At 39.6% G+C, this 12,179-nt stretch overlaps 1 protein-coding gene across 8 annotated transcripts in view; it reads left to right on the top strand.

The window, feature by feature from the left end:
- Positions 1–4,780, top strand: part of ATP6AP1L (ATPase H+ transporting accessory protein 1 like) — a 41,252-nt gene extending 36,472 nt beyond the window's left edge. For 6 of the 8 annotated variants that reach the window (XM_025047815.1, XM_025047820.1, XM_025047818.1 and 3 more), the window contains one exon: positions 117–3,438. In XM_025047815.1, the coding sequence (XP_024903583.1) occupies positions 117–419 (303 nt within the window). In that variant the 3' untranslated portion in view covers positions 420–3,438. The other 2 variants (XR_003046713.1, XM_025047817.1) reach the window with 2 other exon arrangements.
- Positions 4,781–12,179: the final 7,399 nt, after the last annotated feature.

Raw genomic sequence — 12,179 nt, forward strand, 5'->3', positions numbered from 1 at the left:
GCAAATATGGTCACAGTATCTAATTTGCCTAATTAAGGGTCCAGAAACCCAGCCCAACTGGAAAGTAGATCTTAAGAGAGAATAGATCACGTCAGCTCTTCTCTTCTTCCTGACAGATCCAAGGCTTTACCATCAAGGGGAAACAATTTGCCAAGGCCCGAGACTGTGCCTCTTCCTTCTCACCAGCCATTCTGATTGGCTTGGCCATGTCGCTCATCCTGTTGCTAGTTCTGGCTTATGCCTTGCACATGCTCATCTACCTGCGGTATCTGGACCGGCACTATGATTTCATCGCCTCTCCAGCCCACTTCCCCCAGCTGAAAGTTCAAGATGCAGCAGAAGAGAAGGAGCTGCTGAGGAGCCAGGGAGTTGAATGCTATGAACTGAGAAGCCAACAGATCTGCAAAATGTATGTGTAGCAGCACAGGCCCCTCTCCCTCATGAAGTCCACAGCAGCCTCTGAAAGGAGTTGTTTCTATTCTGTGCTGTTTGACTTGTGATGCAAGGTTTTTACTAAATGGCTTGATTTTTAAAAAGAGGAGGTACATGCATAAAAATACATTTTGATTCACCTACTTAGATAGACTTGGGGCAATGAAAAAGGAATTCTCACCAAGGAAATCCTACCAAGATAAATATGACCATTATTACCCCAAAGCTACCTTGAAGGCAAAAGGGATGTTTCAAGTTAGGTAGACCAAAAACTAACTAACTAACTAAATAATAAATATGCATTATAAAGAAGGGAAAACACACTTGGTCCATTCTTCCTTTGCCAGTTTGCACGTGATAAGTATAGAAATAATAAATACAAGGCTATCTGGAAGTTCCAAATTTAAAACACTTTGTAACATAGTTTGCATTTTTCAGAAATTAGGTCATAATTTTGTTTTATAAAAATAATCTTTTCTCATGCAGAACTGTTTAGGGGATACTTCTGTCAATATAGTAGAACACGTCATTCAAAGGTTTTCTTGTCATTTGCTATTCAGAGGCAGCCCATTTAATCTGGGAAGTAGGAGTGATAATCTTGATAGTATCTTACCTTTCTCTTCTGGTTGCAGTGCCAAGTTTTGTCTTATTTGTATGATTTAGACCTCTGTTAGCTCTCCGAGGTACCACTTGAAATAAACAACTGAGATAAGTAAGAACAGTGTGCTATGCAAACACAGCTTCAAGGCAAATCCCTTAAACCCCCTTCTAATGAGATAGTGTCCCCTAAACTCTTCTAAGTAGAAATTCTGGAAACACCACTAATCTTACCACCACTTTCTTCAATATAGATTGTCTCATAATCTTTTTCAGTTCTTAGCAGATACTGAAGATTGGCTCACTCTGCATCCTCACCAAAGCTTTTCTAACACACTTTCTGTGTTAGATCTTAAGTGTAAAAAGTACATTGCATTTCCCTAATTAGAATTCCTCACATGACCTTGGTTCTACTAAGAAGCTACTCCTGCGCAAAACTTAGAATGAAGATAGAAATGATGTGTGGCAGGTGGACATGCACAGAGAAATTGGATCTTGGACCATCTTGGATGCCAAGTAGCAAATGACAATGACTATGGGATTTCTGATAGAACAGTCTCATGTTGGACATTTCTTCTGGCTGCATTATTCTTGGCTGTGAATGTAGGTTTAGTTCCAGCCCTCTCAGAATCCTGTAAGCTCCTTAAAACTATAGTGAATTCCTTTCTGTTTTAATACTTGGATTAGATTCTGTATTCTACAACTAAGTCTTGATTTATGTACTTATTAGTACCAAAGATGATTGTAGGGAACAGATCTTCAAAAAGATGGGAATCTAGGATTGATTATCTGACTCTGGTGTAAAACCAGTGGGGATTCTATTAGCATTAGAGAATGGGAAACTGATAGCCCACATCATCCCATAATGAAACAGATTTTCTCTCTGGTTGCCTTGACTGTCCATTAGTGGTATAAATCGCTGCTGTGATAGGTACATGAAGGGTAAACATAATTTATTATTCAAATAGGGACACTTTTGAAAGCAAAAGGGAGTGTCAGTGATTCCAAGATAACAGACGTAAACAGGATGATGCTATACAAACTGGGATATATAGTCTCCCCAGATATGGGTGATGCTCTGTAAAATAGTCTGGCTCTTTCTCTTTGGGCTAGAGGGCTTACAGAAAGAAAATAATAGCTCAAGATCTTAAAATCGCAGCTTAAGGCATGGTTAAAGATCTGGAGAGTTTCTGTGACAGATCTCCAAGGTTCTCTTAACTCTTGTTAAAAGACTGACATAACTAAAAATCAGACCCAGATCTGATCCTGCAAATTGGTAAACTGCATTGCAGGTGGAATTCATAGCATTGCCTGATCTCTTATATGTACATGAGAGCATTGATTATAAAAGAGAGTAACCTTGAAATAGGAATAGTAACTTTGGGGTAAATTTAGGTGACTTTAAGGATGTTGAACCCCCAAACCCCACTAAGTATTTTTTGTAGCAGAAGCAACCCCTGAAAGAGGAATCTGTTTCTGTCCTGCTTACAAACCCTGTGATGACCGCACCACCAGTGCTTGTCAGTTTTCCTTAATGCCTCTAGGCAAGTAGAATCACATTCTGGCATATCCCAAGGAACCAATTTCAAAGTCAAGTCTGGGAGAATAAAATTCGAAGGTTTTGCTAATTTATGCAGCAAAAGACATGGGGCAATATATGTGAGAATGGATTCTGGAGGTACTAACTCAGTGAGGTGTATAATTTTAGGTTGGGCTGAATTTTTTTAGTTGGTTTTTCATATTAGATTTTGGATTAAATGTGCTGGTTTGAGCAGCTGGGAGTATTTTTAACAGTTTTCTCGGTTGATTAAAATTTGGACTTAACAGTGGCATACACTAAATGAAGCAGAGATAGCAGAATTCCCCTGATATAACGTAGAGAAAGGAAAATTTAATAACTTAGAGAATTGGGATGTAGGAATGGATTTATCATGTATGACCTGTTCTCCCTCTCGATAACTATTTTCCTTTGTGAAGGCCCAGAGGATACTCCTTTTGTCATAGCACTACCCAATACATTGGGAACATAACATCAGCATTTTTGAAAAGTGCTCTAGTGCCTGCCCTCTAGGCTGTGGTTGAAGGTAGATGCTATCTTCGAACTGGAATCTTTAGTCTAAAGAGGGATGCTGGAGCAGCAGAAGTCAAGTAGCAACACAGTAGCCTCAAAGGGCTGAGGAGCAGGAGTGTTAATCAGATTAGATTGTGTTTGTTAATGGAAGTGATTTATGACAGATGTGGCTGGGCAGGGCACTGACATACTCATTCATCATCATCATCAATGTCACCTTTATCATTATCATTTGGTTCTGGTTTTAAAAGACCTTAGCCGAACCATCTTAGTGGATTTTCAGAGCTACGACTGTTTGTAACTCAGATCCCTTGAATAAAAAGAGATCTCTTAAAAAAGGGTCTGTGGTCTTCATATCCAATATTGAGCATTATCATGAACAATTTTATGCTTGTCAATCAGTATCTGTATTTTTACATTACTTCTGGTATGTTCTGATCTTCAGGTAAAGAACTTAACACTATTCCCATGGATACCTTTATTATCAACCCAACAGATATGTGATTAATGCCCTGTAATTGTTAGTGCTGCAGGAGCATAGCCCAAGAGATGTCTGTCTTCCTGGGACGTCTGGAACAATATGGCAAAGAAAGTGATGTTTGACATGAGTAGGAGTTGACCAGGTAGGTAATTTGCAGAAGGACAAACATGGAAGATGGAAACATATGTAAAGACTGGACTTTATTGTATGCAAAGAACTATGAATACATACATATGTGAGCAGGCACATATATTTAGAGAAGGGAAGAGAGATGAAGCTGGAAATGAAGAGAGGGAACAGATCATTGTACTCAATTAAAGAGTTAGAATCTTGACTTTAGGTGATGGTGATGCCCTTGAGAGGATTTTTAGCAACATGATTACATGGTATGTAAGTGTGAGTAGAACCAAGACAGAAATGCAATTATTGCAATAGTTCAGAGAAAAAAATGGGATGGGAGGAAGGAACAAGAGGTATGTAGGGAGTTTGTTCAGTTAGACTTGGCAACCAGGAGGCAAATCACAAATGACTGGTAGGTAACTCATTTGCAGTGCTCGGTGGATGATGACGCCAGTCTCTGCAATCATGGAGAAACAGGTGAAGGTAGGAATGAGAATGAGAGACGGGAGATTCCTGTAGGCAGGTCCTGTAATAGAGGTCCAAGTAGGCAGTTGGATGTATGAATTGGGGAAAATAGAGAGGTCCAGACTAGAAATAGGAAATTGGAAATCTAGCAGATGCTGTCAGTGTCCCACCCATACACCTTTGACCCTACCATTTCAGTGCATCCTGGCCCATTTTTCCATTGCCAGTAACTGCCCTCAGAGGCTGCAATATCTGTGTTTATGGCAAAAAAAGAACTAACGAGTGTTTATTCCTTGGATTTAGTCAATAGGAGGTCATTGATGAACATCACACTCCATGGAAAAGAGGGAGTAGAGATAGCTGAGTATTTATTCTCTCTGTTTTTCTCCCAGAGGGAATACCTTGGACTGGTCGCATTCCTTCTCTGAGATCCATGCTTCTCTTGATGGCCTCCTCCACGTATCTCTCCTTCTGGGTTTTAGTAACTTCTCTTGCTCTTTAGGGCTCAGAGATGGCAACAAGTCTCTTGCTACTAGCCCCAGGTTACTGTACTGTTCCTTGCGGGTCTTCTATATTCTACTGCGACATTAATAAATGTTCCCTTTGTACATAAACCCTCCTTAAGTGATCCTAATTTGAGAGTGCCTGCTTTCTGTTGGGTATCAGACTTACATAGAGGTTTAGACAAAGTTTATTTGTTGCTTTGTTTGTTTTATATCTAACAGTTTTTCAGAAAATTTAAAACAGCCATTTTAATAAGATGGAGGAAGCGCGAGCATGTTGTAGGGTAAGGCAGTGATTCTGAGGTTGTGGGCTTTTTTTTTTGCCTGCTGTGATGTTACAAACAATGAGGTCCACATGTGTAATACACTCCCCTAAACATGTCCATGTATTGTTACCCTTTGCCCAACTTTTAGGGCTCTACAGCCCCATAATCCTTTAGATCCTGCTGCATAACTGTCCATGGGTAACTGGAATAGGTAGCTCCAGGTGGCAGACAATTCTCGGGTAACAGACTGAGGCTTTTTCAGTGAGAAAGGTATCTCAGAATGTGAGAGTGGTATTATTACAGGGCAGCCCTTGAATAGTCTTTAATTTAAGCAAACATAAAAACTCATTGCTAACAAGCCACGTAGGCACCACACACACCAAGTTGATTACCTCTGCAGTTGGGAGCTCCTGGGTTAGAAGGAAGGAACCAGGGTATAGAGAAGGATTAAAAAGTGTATATATTCCAGAGGGGAGAAAATTGATGGAACTAGGTCCTCAGAGAAACCTTAATGTTCCATATTTCCTTTTGGGGGGTGGGGTGGAGAAGCCACTTGTCCTTCTTCGGTGGAGACACATGGAAGGAACACAACTTTCTGGAGAGAATACTGAACTGCCTCTATCTCTGCTTGTGCTTTTCTTGCCCTCACACATAAGAGTTAGAAAGATACTGAAATGAACAGATACAGTTTTTCTGTGACTTTTTGGGACAATATGCCTTTATGTCAGATTTTTCTCTGTATAGTAGAATTTGCAATGTTTGCTATATGATGCTTTCAGTTACTGAGATCATCAACATTTTATAAAGACCAAATGGTACTAGAGCAAGACTTCTAGTTCCAAATAAATGGAATTGAAAATGCGGTTTGTCCCTTCTGATATTTTATGAAGGAAAAATAGAACAAATGTAGATGGTCAAATTTAGTCGTTATAATGGTTATTATTTTGCAACTGATGTAACCCTGATGCTGGCCTCCTGGGTATCCCCAAATCCTCTGGCCTTCTGGAGTCACCCTTTAATTTACTCTCCTAATAAACTAGTTTGAGCCCCCTTAGTGTTAGAAATAAGATTTTTCCTCAGACAACTGATTCAGCAAGAGGGTGGATTGGTGGCATGAGCTGTGGTAACTTCTGTTCTCGTTGTTTCTTTTAGTTCTAGTTTCCAGTCTCTGTTGATTTTCGGTCCCATCTGGTGGCCTCATCTTCTCCCATTGTTCTCAGGTCCTGGAGCTGGTGTCTTACGTTGACATGAGCATCACAGACTTTAATGGAAAGTTAGGGAACAATAGGCTAAACTAGCATAGGCCAGGGAATAATTTCAAATTCTCTGTTCATGGACATTTAATTCCCTCTCACAGGGAATTTCTCACTGGCCATCGTCCTCTTTTGACCCTGAACTTGGTGACTTCTCTTTTTCTTCTCCACAAATCTCACACCTCTATCTTGGAGATTGGGCCCTAAAAACTTCACTTTTCATAATCAATGTGCACAGTATGATAGAGGTATTGCTCTTAAAGAAAAGAGCCTTTCTCATTAGAATTTTTTCTTTTTAGTCCACCCAGGTCAAACTAAGCCATTTTAAAAATAACAACTCTTTATCTATTGATATCTATTCCTCCCTACCTTCTTTCTCCCCTACCTCATTTGACTCCCTCCTTCATCCATCCATCTATCCACCCACCCACTTATCCATCCTGTTATATATGTAAAATTAATGTGGTTTCACAGTGTTAAAAAAGATATTTAAAAAGTCTATGTGTTAAGGCCATGAAAGATGCATACTAACTCTTCAATTTAAAAGTTACAACAAAAGTTTAGAAAAATGAAGAAAAGAAAAAAATATTTTCTTAGCAAAATACTTGACTGTAGAATGCATATTATTACAGTTTTTGGTTAAGAAGCTAAACTTCATTTTCAACTATAGTACAGTGATAAGTTTCTCAAAATGTTCTTTTTTATCCAGCAATGGAGTCATTCTGAGCCAGACTCATCTCTGGCCTTAAGAGTTTGTTGTCACATTTATGTGAAGCATTGGATTTAGAAATCTATGTAATAGTCTCAAATTCCTGTGCTTAAACAAGGCATATTCTTATTCCCACCTCAATGAATCATTCCAATGAGATATGAAAATCTCTTTATGTGGTGTTAATTTTTCTGCCGTTGAGGAGGGTCCTGGTCCAGGAGAATATGGTTGTGGAGATTTGGATAAACATTCTACCCTTGATTCATCTTCTCTTCCCTTCCGTAGCTGCCACGCCCTTGACTCCTTCTATCCATCTTCTTTTGAAGGTGTGTACATTCTGAGACTGAGCCTGATTTCCCAGTACAGCCCTCCGTCTTACAGTGATAGCTTCCGGAATGTAAATTACAATGAAGACTGAGTTAGCTAAATTCACCTCATGTTTATATGCCTCGTGGTTGAGATGGGGACTTGCCAACCTTCTCTCTTTGTTTGCAGCTTGCATTTATTTCATCCTACAGCTGCAAGAGGGTTTTATGTTTGTTTTCAGGGAAATTGACTCTGAACTGACCTCAAGTGCAGGAAGACCTCTGCAGGGACAGACCCAGATTTTGAAACACCTACTATTTAGAAGACTCTCATTAGGAAAATGAACATACAATTACAAATATAAATTAGACATGAAGGTGATTATCTGTTTAGAAATAGAAAACAAATTATAACTAATTAAAAACCTCAAAAGTTGACTGCATTTGAAATAGCTTATTTTTACAACTTTTATAAAAATATAACAATCATGAAAACACAATGCTAGGGACCCTTCTATGGTTATGGACGAGACCTGTATAAAGTTTGTATATGTGTGTATATCTGTGTATTTTGACAGATAGGATCTCATATCCAACTTGGATACTGGTTAAATAGTCTCTGTGGCCTGTTGTTTACATGTCTGATGTTAAAACTTGAAGTCTGCATAGCAGGAAACTGGGAAGGGAAAATGGATGTAAAGTGGGGAAGAGCAAGGACAAGCTCACACTCATGAAGAGCTGGGACCATGAGAATGAACTACCTTATCCAACCTTATGAAGTAGTGCTCTTTGTCATAGAGCTAAACAGATACTCTAAGAATTGAAGATGGTGAAGGAGGATCTAGGAGAAGGTAGAGCAGCTGCAGGCCTGGGTGCTGCCCTGTGCCAACAAGGTGAGCCAGCAGATAAATGATAATGTGCTTAAGCTACAAATTCACCTGCCTCTACCTTTTGAAGGTTAAAAACAATATGGCTGCTGCTTTATTTTCACCTTCTAGATCCCTTGCAAATAGGTCTCTTAAACATGGTCTACTTTAAGCAGAAACATACAGGAAATGAATCTGGGAAATGCAATTCAGCCTAGCTATATTGACATATTACAAAACCACCACAGCCAACCCATTGTCAACTTGGCACCCACATATGTCTCTGAAAACTATACTTATTTTAAAAATAAATACATTAACAAAGTCCTACTACTGCCTAACATGATACAACTACACTGTGTATAACTGAAAATATACTAACCCTTTCTCCAGAAGTGGATACCAATTCCCTTTTGTGTTTTTGGTCACATTCATTCTTCTCGTAGGTTATTCGGTCTCCTGCTTTGATATCCTGTAACTTAAATACTAAGATAGAAAGTTAACAACCATCACCCATCTTTTATTAGATGGTAGGGGAATGGGAGAAGGAAAGAAAATAAAACTATTTGGTTAATAAATACATACAAAGATATTCGTATCAAAATAAGGAAAACATAACTTTCATATTTTTTGTTTCTGAGACTAGTCACATGGTGTAGCTGGTATATGTAATTGCCTTCTGTTGCTAGTTAGAGTTATTTGCCTGGTGGGTAACCTAAACATGTATTCCTGAAGTTTCTAGGCAATTAGCAGTCTTACCTGAATTGACATGTTGCCGTTTTCCATTGACTTTATTTACAGAACATTGGAGTACTAAGAGGTACCCTCCTTGTGCAGTGGCAATCCAACTTCTCCAAATCCAATCACTGGGATCATTAGAATAATCCAGGGTTTTCATGCTATGGGCATTTTGGGCTAGATAATTCTCTGATGTAGGAGGGCTGTCTATGCATTTTAGGATGTTTACTGACCTCTACCCACTAGGTGCTAGTAGCACTCTCCTCCTGCAGTTGTGATGACCAAAAATATTTCCAGACGTTGTAAACGCCCCATGGGCAAAATTGCCCCCAGTTGGGAACCACTGGAGTAACCACTTTCATTGCCAGTGGATTCACAGGCATAAGGACCCTAAAGTGGCTTTGTGGCAGTCTCAATTTCCAGTTAAATGGAATCATTGTCTTCTCTCCTGGTGAAAGCATTCCTCTTAGGAACTGAGACCATCAAACCAAGTGAGCCTAAAGTTGCAGGGATGGAAATCAAAAACTTTGTTAGCCAAGGAAGGTTAGCTGAGGTACACACAAAAGAGATACTTTGTTTCTACTTTGATTTTTTAAATTTCAGCTTCATTGAGATATAATCAATATCTAACATTTTGTAAGTTTAAAGTGTACAATATGTTAATCTGATACATTTATATATTGCACAATCTAACACCTCCATCATGTCACATAATTACCATTTCTTTTTTGTGATGAAAACATTAAACATGTAATCACTTAGCAACTTTCAAGTATATATACAGTATTAGCTATAATAAACATGTACATTAGATCCCTAGAACTTATTCATAACAAAGTTTATAGTTAAAAGAGATACTTTTTTTAAAAAGCTATTATTAGAATCCAAAAGTAGTTTTCCTGTTTAGACAGCTCCTTGCTCTGGGCTCTGTGCTATCTTTCAAGGTAGAAATCCCTGGCCACCAGGAATTCATTTGTATACCTAAAACAAAACAAAACAAAAAATAAAAAAAAATTATAGTGTGAAAGAGCATTGAACCAAGAATTAAAAGGCCCCTGTTTTAGCACAAATTATGTCACTTAGTAGTGTAATTCAGCCGACAACTCAAGATTGTGCTGCTACATGAAAAGCTTAATTCCATGAATTGTGGACTTCCTTGAAATTCCTGCCCATCCCCAGAGATTTACTTTTTCATGGTCTCCTGTGTCTCTAGCTCCTTCATATGCACCTGCCAACTGTTTCTGAAGCTAACCTGGACTTGAAACCACATCCCTTCTCCAGGTCCTACTGACAGTTGATGCCCAGCGAGCATTGTCCATTGCTGAACTGGGGGTGGTGGGGAAGCCCAGGGCAATGTGAATCTTAAAAGAGATACTTTTAAATTGCCATAGTCAAAGTGTACCATCTCATACCCTGACAGTGTTTGCAATGCTCTTCTTTGGGTGGAGTCTTCTCTTAGACTATTCAAACCAGCCGCCTCTGTTTTTCCGGCTTTTAGGCTCTAGTTTTACAACCGTGGTCCGTAGTTCAGCCTTGTGAGCCCATGAGCTAGATTTGGTCCTTTGGTCCTCTGTATCTTATGATTGTATATTACAGGAGATAGCCAGTAGGGAAATGGAAAATAGCTCTACTCTTGGGATCTTAGAGCAGAGATGAACTAAACCACTAATCCATATCTCGTTTGTTAACAGACTCTACCCTGGGGCCTCCCAGCCCCAGGGTAGAGTCTATTAACAAACGAGATATGGTGGTAGATTCGTTGCAAAACGGCTACTACTACTATGCTCTCTCCATCTACATCCCTTGTGATGTAACTGGGCAGTTGGTCCCCTTAAGAGGTGGAGTATATTTCCTTAGCATTTGTATCTGGGCTGGCCTGATGATTTGCTTTGGCCAATAAAATGCAGCGGGAGTAATCCTGGGCCAGTTCTGAACCTAAGTATCTACTTGTTCTCCTGGAACACTGTTCAGCTGCCAAGTAAACATTTATGGGGGCAGAACCTTCTAAAGGATGAGAGATCACCTGGAGGAAAGATAGCCCATCTGGGCTGAGGCCATCCTAGACTCACCAGCTCCCAGCTGACCCAGCAGCATCTACAGATGTCTTAAGTGAGCCTAGCTGAGACCTGAGGAACTGCCAACTAATGTCAGCCTAATTGCCCATCTGCAGAATTATGAGCTAAAAAAAGGTGGTATTCAGCTACTATGTCTTGGAGTGGTTTGTTATGCAGCCAGAACTTACTGATATGTCATCAAGTTTAGAAGCATTTCTAACTTAGAAGTTACATCCACATTTGAATTATCATACCTGCCACATAAGAGGAAAGAAATAGCTAAGGATGAACCATATATGAAAAAGAAAGGGTATAAAAGGAAGAATACATATATAGTCAGGTGGCTATTACTCTTAGCCAGGTCTGGTTATAATTTCTTCTTCCACTAAATAGATCACTTACAATTTAGCAGGGGTCTTTTGTTTACAAGACCCAGAAACTCTCAGTGCTGGCTTAAGTAAAGGATAATTAGTCTCAAGGGTATCTCATGGATCCTGAGACCCAGCTAGGCCTTCTTGAGCAACTGGACCTGGAACTGGAATATAGCCTGGAGCCAAAGCAGCTACTTTCTCTGCCTCCTTGTCTTTCCATATCTATCTCTTTGGTAGACGATCTCTCATTATTTCGGCCTGGTGGCTTCACTTTTTCTCTCTTCAGCTATCTGCATGCACACAGCTTCATTATGCCCATTCCAAAATAGCAGCCTCAGCTCCAAATCTTCATGACCTTCTAGCTTACCATCCATAAATTCACATTCTCAACTAGAGAATCTGATTGGTCCATGGTGGTCCAGTCAGGTGTGCTTGAGTGGTGATTGGCAGGATGAATAAAAATATCCTTTTCTTGACATTGGGCTGGCATCTTTTATAAGAACCAGAGGGTTGAATTGCTCTTAATGTCTACTGCTGGCAGGAGCCACAGTCCTGAGTTTTTGGGACTCCTTTTCTACCATGTCACCAGTGGATTTTTACCTATGCTTTCCAGTGGAAGATCAACTTCTGTATTCTTCCATTGGAAGAATATGAACAGAATAATCAGCAATTTTTTTCCTAATCAGGCTGGGGCAGGTATTGGAAAGTTTTTTTTTTTTTTTTTTGCCCAGTGCTCTGCCTCTTTATGGTGCTCTTGATGTCCCAAGACTCAAGAGTACCAGCCCATTCTTTGTATAACGCTAGGTTCTGGTGTCCATTCTAGTCAGTACCTGGGTCCTTTTCTTTTCTTTTCTTTTTTCGTTTCGTTTCTCTTTTCTTTTCTCTTCTCTTCTATTTTTCCTTCGTTCGTTCGTTCGTTCCTTCCTTCCTTCCTTTCCTCCCTCCCTC

Source organism: Pteropus alecto, unplaced genomic scaffold (genome assembly GCF_000325575.1).
Source record: "Pteropus alecto unplaced genomic scaffold, ASM32557v1 scaffold20, whole genome shotgun sequence".
Taxonomy (NCBI): domain Eukaryota; kingdom Metazoa; phylum Chordata; class Mammalia; order Chiroptera; family Pteropodidae; genus Pteropus; species Pteropus alecto.